Source organism: Cyrtonyx montezumae, unplaced genomic scaffold (genome assembly GCF_038088225.1).
Source record: "Cyrtonyx montezumae isolate F1298 unplaced genomic scaffold, pur_monq_1.0 scaffold_12, whole genome shotgun sequence".
NCBI classification, from domain to species: Eukaryota; Metazoa; Chordata; class Aves; order Galliformes; family Odontophoridae; genus Cyrtonyx; species Cyrtonyx montezumae.
In genome coordinates, this window is record NW_027071848.1 from 17,205,517 (window position 1) to 17,219,915 (window position 14,399).

At 40.8% G+C, this 14,399-nt stretch overlaps 1 protein-coding gene across 3 annotated transcripts in view; it reads right to left on the bottom strand.

Moving 5' to 3' along the window:
• Positions 1-14,399, bottom strand: part of LNX2 (ligand of numb-protein X 2) — a 57,476-nt gene that overhangs the window by 8,115 nt on the left and 34,962 nt on the right. For all 3 annotated transcript variants that reach the window (XM_065730141.1, XM_065730142.1, XM_065730140.1), the window contains exons 3-7: positions 9,330-9,565; positions 7,643-7,842; positions 3,853-4,236; positions 2,338-2,484; positions 385-562 (exon numbers count right to left, since the gene is read on the bottom strand). In XM_065730141.1, coding sequence (XP_065586213.1) covers positions 385-562; positions 2,338-2,484; positions 3,853-4,236; positions 7,643-7,842; positions 9,330-9,565 — 1,145 coding nt within the window. The remainder of the gene's footprint in view (positions 1-384; positions 563-2,337; positions 2,485-3,852; positions 4,237-7,642; positions 7,843-9,329; positions 9,566-14,399) is intronic.

Below are 14,399 nucleotides of genomic sequence, written 5' to 3' on the forward strand. Positions count from 1 at the left end.
GCTGTTCATATATCGTAGTGAAGATTCCTTGAGCAGAGATGGAGCCTATCCCACCAAATGGAACACAAAATCAGGATGAGTGCACTACAGTACGAAGCATCACATGAGACCCTCAGCTCAGGGGATTACAATCAGCTGTAAAGAATGTAACCAGACATTTCCTGATCTTATCCACTTCCCCTCCTATCGTTCTCTAAACATCCCTTTCCTAGAAAAGGTGGAAGTGTGATACTAAATACCGCATTTCCATTCCTGAAACACAAACATCCATCACTGCTTTGTTATATCTGTAAAAAGGCTTTATGACACCACGTGATTTCAGTGAATGTACTCATCAAAAAACAATTGGAGGTCATCCATGCCACCAGGAAAGCCAAGCCCTACCTCGTTTAATCCTGCCATCTCTTGCCAAACACCCGTGGGGCTGTACGCTTGTCACGAAAATGGGCAGTTCGCCACTTTTGCTGCCTCTGCCTCCTGCCACTGTCATTCCAAGAGATTCATGTGGCTCTTTTTTCACAGTAATGTGCTTTTCTTGGCATGTAACACACTGGGAGAGATCCTGTTTGACAAGAATAAACAATGTAGTTAAAGCTCTGGAAGAAAAGAAAACCCCAACACACACCAAAAAAACCAAACAGAACAGAACACAACTAAGTACACCTCAAAGCTATTCTGTGGTGCTTTAACAGAATAGTTTAAAGGTCTAAGTCTGTAGTGAAAATTGGCTTTAGCTGGATTTCCTCCAGCTCAGAAAAGAAAAAAATCAAAAAGCTACTCATGTAGATTCGTAAGTGTAGACAGAAAGCTGACAAATGGCAACCGTGAAAATCTCTCTCCAGTTTCTTTTAGCCCTTACACTGGAATAGGCTACATTTTAAGACTGTGCTATGAAACCATATGGCCAAAATTTGAGAAACCAAACAGAAGCAAATCTTTTGATGTCTTGGTGAACATCAGCATTACCTCACTTGTAAGTAGAACACGGCCCACAACTACAAAGAAGCTCCATAAGAAATGAAAATGTGCTTTCACCATCACACAGAAAGGCCATTTAGAACCTCCCATGTCATGTTTGTTTTAACCTTTGGTATGTAGCCTCTTTCAGAGCACAGAGTAACTAAAGCCAATAAATGCTATATATAAATGCACGTAAATGCTACACGCAGACTTCCCAGTAACCATGATAACCCAAACCTGAAGCAAAAGAGAATATTTCATTTTCTAACATGTGAATTCTTCCCAGTGCAGTGATAGAGCACTGGCACAGCTGCACAGAGAGGTGGTGGAGTCTCCTTCTCTGGAGACGTTCCAGACCCGCCTGGACGCCTACCTGTGCAACCTGGGCTAGGGAGCTGCTTTGGCAGGGGGTTGGACTCCGTGATCTCTGGAGGTCCCTTCCAACCCCTACAGCTCTGTGATTCTGTGACTATAAAGTTTAGCTCATATTTAGTTTTTCCCTTCCTAAGGATTTAGACCTGAATTAAAGTTTATTTTACTTGCTTAAATCTTTCCTCTTTGGTTTATTTAGCGATACATTGAAATCACTGCACACACACCTGCAACGACATCTTAACACAACAAAAATCTTGGAAAGAATCCAAAATAACAGAAGAAATAACCTGGAAGATTCTTCCAAATACAAACACTTCTTTATTCCCCTGCTTTCTCTTACAAATTGGAAACACTGCTTTCCTCTACTTCCAATGCCAAATGCCTCCTCCGATTGAGTCTGCTCCTTGCATGTTCATGTTAATAACATAATATACAACTCATAGCTTCCAAAGACAGCTCCTCCTTAAGTCTTCAGGCTTTGGGATTAACTGGCAGGCACCATGCAATTACATGAACTTTGTATTAGGCCAGAAGACTTATATACCAACCAATTAATGACAGAGAAGCAAAGACAGTACCTAAACATTTAGAAGAAAATACTACTAACACATGTAAATCCTCCCAGCAGAAGGGTGACATTAGACAGAGACACCTAAAGACTGATAGGAAGCAAGGTGGCTTGGTTGACATGGCCAGAATGACAATTATTTCACAAAATCTGAACAGTCACAAGTCATAATGCTTTAACAAGAGGAAATAGTTAGAACTGAAGCACAGGCTTTATTTCTGCACATAATCTGATACTAGCTTCGTGAACGTCTCTTCATTCTGCCTTTATCTCCCATCCCGTAGGCTTGCAGTCAGTCCTGCTGGCTGATGGAGGAGAGGGCACATCCTCCAACAAGCTCTTTATATGCCGGATGGTACACACTGCATCTCCTGGTGTTGCTGGTTGCAGCCAGCACAGTGGCAGAAACAAGATTACTCTTGAATGACACCAACCTTATGTGAGCTGGGTCTGCTGTGAACCAGCTGCTGGGATTGGTGTTGGTGTGGGCTGCTGTTGTGAGTCCCTGTGTCTCGGATAATACTGACCGTCTGTGACTTGATGGGTCTAGAGATGATCAAATTCACTCTCTCCCCGCTAGCCTGTCAAATACATAAGACAAAATAAACAAGTCTATAGGATATATAGGATGAAATAAGAAGTCAGCAGAACTTGTTTTTCAGTTTCTGGAGGTGCCACCAACTTCTGAGTCCCTTACTTGATTCTTGCTGCAAATCCCCCTAGAACAGAGGGGATACTAGCACTCCTTTACTTCTGATGTTACATCTGCTTCACTTGGAAATCCTTTTCAAAAAGGACTGATTCAGTGTTATGAAGCTTCAAACATGAACAAACAAACAAATTCCATTGGCAGCCTCTATGAATTTGTGCATCCTTTATCAACAAAAGAAGAAATGTGCACACGATGGATTCAGGATTTGCAGGTTTTTGTCAAAAGTTCTGAACACTGTGTTTCTCAAAGACTTCAGAGAAAGATGTCACATATAAGCAGACCATTAAATCCTAGAGATCTGGGAATATCAGGAGACTCAGATATGAGATATTAAATGAAATATCAACTCTTTCAATTACTGCAAATACACCTGCAGAGATAAAAGTCACCTGTTGTAAAATTCTGGCCATTTCACCGTATCCAGAAACTGAGAAACCAGTGTGTTAAACCCCAAAATCATTGTTATTTTCCTTTAGCCACAACGGAAGCTCTTAAAATGATATCTGAAGCAAATATTTTCTATTCATTTGAGCTGCGGTTCTCATTTGGTGTTGGAACTTGAGGTTAAGCAAAGGCAATTAACTGTGCTAGACTGCAGGAACCTGCTACTGGTCTATCCCAACTTGACCAACACAAGAGCGTTTTTCCCAACATCCCATCAGAAGGAAGCAAGCAGCACGTGCTGCAGCTGTTTCCTTTCAGACTAGGAGGAAGGTGCACAGAGAGTTTTTCCTGCAGGAACAGGTAGGGGTCATGTGTCCGACTGCATCTTGCTTTGGGTGATATTAGTGCCCAGAGCAGAGCCAGCCATTTGGAACAGCCCTTCCTCAATGCTCAGGAAATGAGTTTTACTGCACTGGGTTAATGGAAGATTGACTTTTTGTCCCTAGCTGCTGTCTGTTGTTTCTATGAAGTCTGGCAATTCGCTGTCCCATTTTGGCCCACAAACTCCATGTACAGGTAAATCACTGCAAATCGATGTCCACTTTTATACAGCTTACTGAGACTAGAAATTAAAACTACTATATATACAGAAATGTAATAATAATCTTTTTTTTTTGTTGTTTTTTTTGGTTTTTTTTTGTTAAGCAATAGGCCTCATAAGCTGCCATCTAACATTCAGGCTGCGTGCTAGGGAAAACTAACTCACTTTTTAACTAACTCTACCTGGCATAGTCTCTCCCCATTCCTCACCCAAGACACAGAGCCAAGCTAAGACTTGAGAAATGCAGGTCACCTGTATAACCTGAGCAGCAAGCTCGGGTGTCCCGTGCTTCAAGTCGTGCCCGTTGATGGCGAGCACTCGGTCGTTGCTGCAGAGCCGGCCATCCTGGGCAGCCAACCCTCCTTCTAAGAGGTCGAGAATGAACACTCCCGGCTCATCCGTCCTGCGGACCAGCTTGATGCCGAGTTGCTCACTGGAGTCACGTTTGTGCAGCGTGACTTGGAAGCTGTCATCCCGTGAGGAGGTGGTGGTGGTGGTGGTGGTGTCAGCGTGGCCGTGCGTACGGCTCCCGAACCGCCGCTCCCGCAGCACGGTGAGGTGCAGCACCGAGCAGGGCTGCGACAGCACTGCTCGCGCGTGGTTGTGGGACACATTGCTGATGTCAAAGCTATTCACCTGCCAAAAGATAAACAATCAGAAGAGTGGTCTCATGGGTTTAATTACTACTCACTGTGAACATAATGAAATTAGGAACATAAAGTTCCTTCTGAACTAAATTCACCATAAAGATCAAGAAAATCCACCTTGGAGCAAGCTACTTATCTGCCTGTACAGTGCTTTCTCTCTCTGCCTTCCATCCTTTCCTGCATCCCATTTTGTCTGCCCAGTCTACAAACCTATTTCCCGCAAAGGTGACATCCCTTTAAAGGCGAACACCCCCTATCCTCATGCTTCAGGATTTTCATTCTCCTGGTCTACAGTGTTCCTCAGATCTTTTCCTGTTTTATTCTCCAGAATAAGAACTTCATGAGTGCTTTCACCATCAAGCCTGATATTACTTAAATCTATGAAACAGTAGCTCTAAAAACAGTTCACTCATATCTCTGAGGAAAGCTAACACCTAACAATATGCAGTACTTCCACGATGTGAACAATTTAAAAGGAACTGCAATTCAGAAAACTTATATTTGTTCACTAAGGTAATAGAAAAGGTGGCTTTAGTGAAGTCACAGCATTTAGGGATTTGATTTAGTAGTAGTTGGGTAGGGATAGTGATAGGAGGATGGTTGGACTAGATAATCTTGTAGGTCCTTTCCAACCTTATGAACCTATGAACTTAGGAGTTTTTTCACTGACTTCAATGAGGTCAGAGTTTCAGATTTACAGCCTGTCTAAATTCAGTTGTAAATGAAAAACAGACTAAGCCCTCCCTCCCTGTGTGCAACAATCCGTTGTTATGTGGCCCACAGATAAAGAGATCAGTTACATTCAGATATTTCTTCTACTACAGTCAAGACATAAATTTATAGTGCAATGAGATTTAGCTGAAAATGGGACCACTACAAAAATGAGCACAAAAGCAGTATGTGTTATCATTCTGTAAGAAGGGGTTGAAAGTTAACACTGAAATGTCATCATTGGCACACACTGTTGTGCCCTGATGGAAGAGCCCGTCCTCATGATTTTAATAGCAATAAGTACTTCTTTTAAAAAAAGGCATAACAACTTCTAAAATAATGCCAAATATTTATCAAAATAGAAAAAGATTATACCAAACTATAAAAAATAAATACCCACTTACTGACCTGCCCCTAACCCCTGCCCCAAATCCAACCTGAACAAAAACAAAAACAAAAACACCATTAACCAAGAGCTAGGCAGAGAAAGGACTCAGAAATCTCTGTACAACAACCATCACATTTCCATCTCACATCTGAGCTAAGGGGTGGGTGTCAAGAGGCCAATCTCAAACAATTTGGCCACATTCAGGCCAGTGCTACCCCAGACAGGTTGTCACCTTGAGCAGAGGGAGAGGAGGCACAGCTTGAAGAAAGAACAGTTAGTTAAAGCTGCCACCAGCAAAATCCACCAGGGTTCATCTGTCAGAGCCTTCAAATTAAATTTAGTTTTATTTTTAGCTGTCGCTTGCTAAAGTAAATGCATAAAATATGGAAGCTTGCAGAGGGCACAGAAGAATGTATGCAACAAAATTTAATTCTTCTTTCTATAAAGCAGTCCACAATCTCAGAGTAAAACAGCCTTAGTATCTCTTGTAGAAACATTCTCACTAGAACATATTTTATGTGGATTACTATCACAGTCCTGCACAAAAAGGGACCATTTGTAGAGCACTTCAGGCACCTACCTGTATGCCGTACACAACGTGTACTTTTATGTAGCAGTTACTAAATGCTGCTTTCTTAGATCTTAAAAGGGTAATACTTCTTGTTTGACCGGTCAAGTAAATGCCAAGCTTCACTCTGCAGTCCTTTCTGGCTTTATTTCAGCACTTCACCTCTCATGAAAGTCTTTGAAGACATTTTCAGAAACAACTGGCTGAAGCATGCACTGAGCTGCATTGAACTCTGTACTTAATTATAGTCTGTACAGACCAAGCCTGGTAATTTTAATACAACTCAGCACCAGCCCAGGCAACTGTGAAGCTATAAAGACACTGTGTCTTCCAAAAACTTTGGCTTTTACCTCCCACACTTGTTCCTCATCGTGACAAAAGCACTCTGATGAACGCCTTCCTAGCATCTGACATCCTCAGTGTCAGCATGACGATAGGAGGAACACACTGCAGCTTATAAATACTATTTATAGTCAACTTACTGCCACTTACAGCTTTGGAAACTATAAATGACACCTGCCCAAATGGCAAGATTTCTAAAGCTTCAGTGCAAAGGCCCCTATTCTGCAACAAATTCCCTTACGTATGGGAATAACTTGGGTAGCATTCAATCAGTGCCTACAACTGCTTCTTAAAAAGGCAACATTTTGGGAGCCCCTTGCATTACTCTTGGACAGCTACTCTCCTAATATTCAACAAGAAGAAAAAGACACGTTTTTCAAAAGGGACTTCTATTTTCTGAAGTGCAAACTAATCTTATTCCAAGTATAACTGCCTCCTTAAGCTACTTTTCTCTTCCAGATTTAAAAAGAAAAAGGGAATGAAAAGGGCTGATGCTATTTTTGGACTGATCTTAGGCTATCACATCAAAAGCAAGCATTTTTTGTGAAGTCAGTTTTAAATGATGGATATGTATTTGTTTCAGGTGGAATGATTCAAAAATAGAAAAAAAGGAGGAGGACTGTGTTGTTTGTGTAGAATTCAATTACTGTCATTCTAAAAATTGCTCTGTCTACAGATTACTGTATTTAGCTCCTTTCCCTATGATTAAATCAACAGAGTTAGATCGTTTTACACCATCTTTGTCTAGTTACTTAACACTGGAACAAAAATACACGTTCTATCATAATCAACCTGAAGTTTAACCATTTGTGAAAATGTTACCAAAAAATACTCAGAGCACTTTGCTTCAAATATGTCAGTAAATAGTACTGATTTTATCCTTTTACAAATGCTGGAAGATGCAGATCTGCTGCAGGGGCTGTTCAAAGATAGCACTGAAATCAGACTAAAATAACAACTTAGACAAAGTCAGTCTAGGAAAATACGAATTGCTTTTTACAGGGAATAAACTTTGCCAACTTGTTAGCCAGAGGTATCCTTTAGGGTTTGTTTGGTTTTGGTTTTTTTTTTTTTGGAAAGCATGCATAAAGAACATGCCCCACAACATTTAAAATCAGAAAAATAAGCTCATGTTTTAAGAATTGATAAGAGGAGAAAAACAAATTCTATGGGGCTGATCCTGTGAACCACACAAAGCATCATAGCCAAAAGTGCTAGAAAAACAGGCTCTGCTTTGAATATTAATTGGCTTTCTAACTGATAATTGCAAAGCTAACATTTACACAACATAGTCAGACAAGGAAAATCCCCCATCTCATTTAGCAGGCAGTTCTGCAATGACTGAATGGTAAGTAAGCAAACAGAATACGTAATTCGATTCCATACTTGAAGTATTTGGTCTCCAGCAAGAAGTCTTCCATCTCTGGCAATGATTCCATCTCGATAAACCTCCTGAATAACAATGTTGATCAAAGGCGTTTCATTGCCGCCCACTATGCTAATTCCTAATTCAATATAAGGATTGGACCGATGAATTTCAATAGTAGTGATTTCTCCTTCAGGCAAGGTAGGTGGCTGTTGATTTGCTGCCAATTATTTAAAAAAAGAAAGAAAGATGATTAATATCCTTTATACCTCATCCACTTTCAATAAAGCAAATTACCAGAGGACTGTATAGAGCACGGCACACAATGGTTTCACAAACTAAACAACTGTGACTGGATTAGTTTTGCTATTTGTTGGGATACCTAGATCATTGGAAATAATAAATAGTAAATTAGCAGCATCTGCGCTTCATGAAACGGGGCTTAACTGTTTTTTTGAAAAGGATATTCTGAACCTCTTGACTCCTGACCTTTCTGAGAATAAATATTTCCAATTTGATCACTTGTGTGTTCACATTTGATGATGATGACAGCAGAAATTCATTTGGGTGTACAGCCCACAGAACGTCTTCATTGTGCTTCTGCTATTATACAAATTATGTGCTGCAACTGAGCTAACAGGTGCCAAGAAAGAGACCATTCCTGAAGCAAGCATGGAGACAACAAAGGAGGATGCTAAGGGGTATCTAATATGCAGAGGAAGGAAGGGGAAACAACCACCTTCCTTTGTGGTAAGGCTGAGCGCTTCCTCTCTAAAATCCCAGATGCCACAAGCATTACTACTAGCTCAGAGCAGGTGGATGCAGGAGTTATTCAGCTGCCTTCTGGGCTAAGCAGGGCAGCATTCAGTGTGCAGAAAGCCTGCCAATCCAGTGGGGACCCAGGGGAAAGGGGAGAAGAAATCTAATCTTAGATAACAACTACTGCAATTTTACAGAAAACACATGGCTTCAGCCTCACTGCCTGTAGATTGATGTGAACCATCTTAGTAAGAGAGTTTCATTATGATGAGATTTCTACTCTGTCTGCTCACAGTACCTCCATTAGTGGCTGACCACATAGTAAAGCTGCCACATCTCTATAGGCTGTGATTTTGAGTATTGCTCCCAGATTGGACTAGACCTGTTTTTCAGATGTTATTCCTATTTTCAGCATCCAGGACAGGGAGAATTCCCCAGAGCGCAGGAATGAAGCTTTGTTTGTCAGGGGAGGTTCAGGTTGAATATTATGGAAAATTTCTTGTCTGAAAGAGTGGTCAAGTATTGGATCAGGCTGCCTAGGGAGGTGGTGGAGGTCACTGTCCCTTGAAGTGTTCAAGAACTATGTAGATGTGGTACTTAGGGATGTGGTTAGTGGGCATGGTGGGGATGGGCTGATGGCTGCACTCGGTGATCTGAGAGGTCTTTTTCACACTTAATGATTATATGATTCTAATGCATGGATGTTGGTGTAGCATACTGCACTGTGATACCCAGTACACACACACACGTTTCTTTCCTTCCTAGCAGTCATTCTAGCTCAGCTGCACGCTTGCCCATAACTGAAACCTACCAGCATTCCCTTGCAAAAGAGCAAAGAAAAAGAAAAAAACCAACAAACATACATTCAGTCTTCTAAAGAGACAAGCCCTGACACCGTAACCACTTCTACATTTGCTAAGCAGTCTGAGAAGCTAACTGAAGACGTACTGTCTGTTCCTGTGTTCTCTTCGAAAGGAGGATTGTCGATGCCAGGCTCATCTGCCCAGGCAGGCAGCGCAGGAGTGAAGCTCTGCTCGGCAGGCACGATGCTCTGCTCTGCATCCGGGGACACGCTGCTGGGCTGCTCTGGCCCGCCAGGCCCACTCTCACCCTCAGCCTCGGCCTGCAGCTTGCTCGCCTTGCGCCTCTCCAGGGCAACCCTTCGGTGAGAGGCCCCAGGGCACCTGTGGAGAAAGCACGGACATCAAAGCTGCAGCAAGATCCATAGCGCCAGTTCTCCATCAAGAAACATCAGTCCTCCTCAAAGCCACGGTTTGAAATGAGTCATAAATGTTAACCTGGATTGATCTCCCATGGGCAGGGAGCTTGATGATCTTGAAGGTCCCTTTCAACCTATGATTCTATGTTTTTAAGGCCAAAATGCATGTCAGTGGACAGAGACCAAGATGACACGGCTTTCTTCACAAAATCACCATGCAGTTTCCTGGCCACGAACTAAGCACGCTGTGACTTGCACTGAACGAGGACTTTTTTGCTACGTATATTTCAGTTTCTGGAAGATAAACCTCTCTGAAAAGATTGAACAGGCTCAGCACAAAACCTCAAAGAGCAGAAGCCCTGCTTCAGGGCACATCTAGGCACCCACTGGAGCTATCACCCTTGGCCCCAACAAACCAAGAATGAAGCATTACGTTTTCCTGGGGCCATCGTGGGAAGGAAAGAAGGAGACGAAAAGTTTACCCAGACTGTCATCTAAGTATTAAAACACTGAAAAACAGTACACTTGTCTGTGAGTTTCCATGAAAAATGTAAATGTTATTTACATTAAAATGTAAATAACAGTTCTCTATTTATGACCTCTTGAGTCAGTAGAGTTTAATTCTCCACATTTATTATTTTTCTTCCCGATTTCGCATAGAAGTCCAACATTTTTCACTTCCCCCAAGCAGCAATGTCCCACAAGCATTCTGCTCTTTCCATGATATCTTGATTTTCATGAGTTCCCATTATTTTTAAGGCAAGGATTCTTCACTTATGCTTAAAACCCTACAACACTTTATTGTAAAGAAGGGCTGCAATGTTGCAAATTGTTGGAAAGCCTTCCTTTACTGAGCAGTCTTACATCTATTTGTAGATGACTGATGTGGACGTCAAGCTTTCATCTGCTGTGTTACAGAGTTTTGCCAGCTTCTGCTATTTCATGCCTTACTGTATTTGATGTCCTTCATAAAGCTTCTGCTTCTGGAGCTGCTGACCACACAAAGATGCTCACACTGTAGCACTGTCAGAAAAAATGGAACTGTGCTCTTGAAAGAACTCCTTGTTTGCAAATTTGACTGTTATAATAAAAGAAGAAACTGTTAATGTCTGCAAAAGGATAAGCTATGTGTTTACAGGGTAGAAGACATCAGAAGTCTAACTTGTTAAACTGGGGTGGTGTAAGAATCAAAATGTGTTGATATTCTATGAAAAGGATGTAATAGTCATAGGGTTAGACTGTTTTGACATGAGGGATTTTGAAGAAATGCTATCAAAGCTACTCAGTTCTGAAGAATTTTGATAAGCACTTGTTTAGATTTTGTGACCTCACCCTCCAGTATTAATACATACACAAACTGTGATAGATATTCACAGGTGAATATATGTGTGTGTATACATACATTCTGATATATGTTAGGAAGAATGAAATAATCAAAACATGAAATGTGCATAAATACAGAGCCTACAAGGTAACAATGATGAAATTACACTTTTAAGAAATCATTTATTGGGGTTTTCCTCAATATGATCAGTTTTACACCTGCTGGACATCTTGCTCTTTAGAAAGTGCAAGCACAAAAGATGAAAATTACCTGAATGAAGAAAGCACAAGCTCCAACATCACTCACTTTTTGAGCAATGCGTGAAGAAGCAAGGCTCCTGCAGAAATATCTTATTCACTGCCAGCTCTGACAAGTTTAGGATAAAGCCATCCTATGCTGTATGTTTGTGCTGTCCCTGAACAGCTCTGCTACAGGAGTGCTAATTTTAGGCAAAGGTGTGAACTGCTCAAAACTGACACTGTCATACTATGATGCTTCATTCCACAGAAGATCAGAGCCCAGTTTACTGCACCACTTCTGTGAACCTGATACTTCCTTCTACCACATCTTCTACCAAAATAGTAGCATGCTGCCAGCTCTCGTGTTCATAAGGCCTATGGATCATGGAGGAGTAGGTGTAGATAGCAAAGCTCACCTTGGAAATCTATGGGGTTCTTCTTAGGTTGTTTAAAAATAAATATAAAAAAATAAATAAGACAGGACAGAACAAACCCATCCTTGGAAGTGTCCTGTTTCTGTCAAAGCTTTCCAAACCATAGACAGGTTCTTCCCACCCTCGTTCAGGTAGCACACTCCCCCATCATTGTCTGGCAGCTGATTAAAGCTGTCATATGAAATATAAATAGATTTGAGGTTTATTTTTGCCAATGATATTTCATTATCATTTCAAAGGCTAACAGTAAGAAATGTAAAGAACACTCTGAGCGCACCTACTTAGCTCAACAGAATCCCTTTTATGCAACAAGACAAAAAAAGACAATAATACAGAATTAACTGTTAGATTTCTCCTCTTCTTCTCCAAACGAATCAGTGATTTTAGCAGACTAAGACTTTCAGCCCAGTACTGTGGAACTGTATGGCCTGAAAAGTGGCAGTGGAGACATCAAGTTACACCACGCCAATTGCTAGGTCTTTAAACACGATACACCACCTACCAAGCAACAAAAACAAGTGTTGGTATCGAGGCACATGAGTTTGATGTTTTTTTCATTTCCACTTGTAACACAAAAATATACTTATTAGCAGTAGGAATGCATTATTCACAAACTGAGATCATACAGCAGCTGTAACAGTTAACAAGTGCCAACAAATCTCTAAAGGTGCACAGCTTTACTAACAGGTTTTTTTTTTTTTCAAAATGTTTGGGATAAAGAGCAGTTTGGACAAAATCCTGTATCAAGTTTGTGTACACAGATGGATGCCTCAGGTCCAAAGTTAGCATCAAAGATTCTTTTTATGGATACAGGAACTCATTCTCCTACAGTAAATTTCATAAATAAGAGCTTACAACTGAAATATTTCTTCCAGGAACGTTACTTCATAACTACCTACAAAGTCAGAATAATTTGGCTATGAGTGAGAAGAAAGCAATGCTTGTTTTTTAAAATCATGTGAGTGATTACTTTATGACTCTAGATGTCTAAGAGAAACGCTGAAGCAACCAGCTAAAGCACCTCAGTGATGCTATTTATGAGGAAACTTGAAGGGCAGTTGCTCTTGGGATGTAAAACGAGCTTCTTGTTGACTCCCTCCTCTCCTCCGCTCAGCAGCCGGAATGGCTTTTGCTCAGTTCTGGATGTTGACAAAGTGTAAATTTTACCTTGAACCTCTTTTAATCCATATCAGACAGAGAAGAAAAGTTTATTTTTTTAAACAGCCAAGTCTGCTCATGTCTCATCTAAAAGCTGACTTCTTGGAATGCCAGCAGCAATCTCTGCAAAGAAAAGAGCTTTCACACAAAATCAGGGTGTAGCTTACAGTGTATTCCAAAGAATAACAGTGGGGGCTTGAAAAGCACACTTGCTCACTGATTACTGGAAAGAAAGATTTCGTTGTAACTTAGGCCATCAGTTTCTGCCCAGTGTAGTGGTTCCATAAAGCAAACACACCAAATGGCCTCAAAACAGTTGCACTAAATCGCTCCCCAAAGACTGCAAAGAAACAGCTGAAATGCCTGTGGTACTGCTCACGAAACTTTGCCAACAAAATGACCTTAAACAGTGATTTTGGCAGGATTTACAGCTGCAATTCAAAGTAAAACATGTTGCCTCTTTGGAGAGCTAAGTGTTTGGGTTTTGTTTTTCTTTTGCCAGGGGAGAAAAAGAAGAGAAGGAGGCACTAGACTTGCAAACCAAAAAAGGCTAAGATTTAGGAAAACACACAGAGAAGAGGGCTTCTGTTGCAGGTTTGTTTCTCACATCTAATGACTTGAGGAGCCTACAGGAAGCCAGGTGGCCTCAAAGCAGAAACCAACCACAGACAGATCCTTCTCTTTTCCAGCAATGGAAACAATCCATGGGGTACGTACAGAGAAGCTCTGAATACACTGCCGATCTACAACTTAGGTGTAAGGAGAGACAGCCCAGAAGAAGGTTAAATCTTACATATGCTCTTCAGTCTGCTTGGTGCAAAAACCAGAAGTGTACGGACAGTGCTGGCAGCTAGCATGAGAACGGGTGGAAAAAATAGCTCAGAAGCACTATAATAAACACTAACATAACAGATATTTCCAAACTTTTGATTGGAATGTTTGAATGTTACGTTTTTCTACTTACACAAATGATTTGCATGTAATCTTCTTAGACTAAATTTGTATATTAAGCATGCTGATCAACACATACTGAATAGTTTGAACATTTCATCATTTTCAGAAAATATAATCCTTTTTAAAGTTCAAATACAGCCTTCTACAAAACTGGTCTGGATGTTGGCCTCGACGTGAAAACATATGGTAAAACATCTCTATCCAAAATGGTATCTTAAACCACTATAGAAGAGCACAGAAGACAACTGAAGCCTGTCTCAAAATGAATGCATAAACAGGATACTTAACATTTCTATTAAAAAGCTGTACAAATTTGGGAATATTGTTTTGGACAATGGAATGGAATTTGTTTGGGACTGATTTATCTCTAAGAATTAACTGAAAACCACAAATAGAAAAAGCACTATGAATTTCCTTGAATTTTGTTCTGATAATTTGCCTGTGATATTCAGAACTGGAACTGGCACCTACTTTGCTAAGCATCACCAGTTTTTCTTTCCTGTCACTTACCAATCGAATGACAGGGCAGAACAGTACAGCCCGACATTACTCAGGCATTGTTTCCTTTAAGGCAAAACACACCGTGTTCAACTTCAAAAGCCACATTTCCCAAATGAACCTGACAAAACTGAAAAATTACCAAATCAAGAATATTTTCTTTAAGCAACGAGGTACCATGGAGGGCAATTA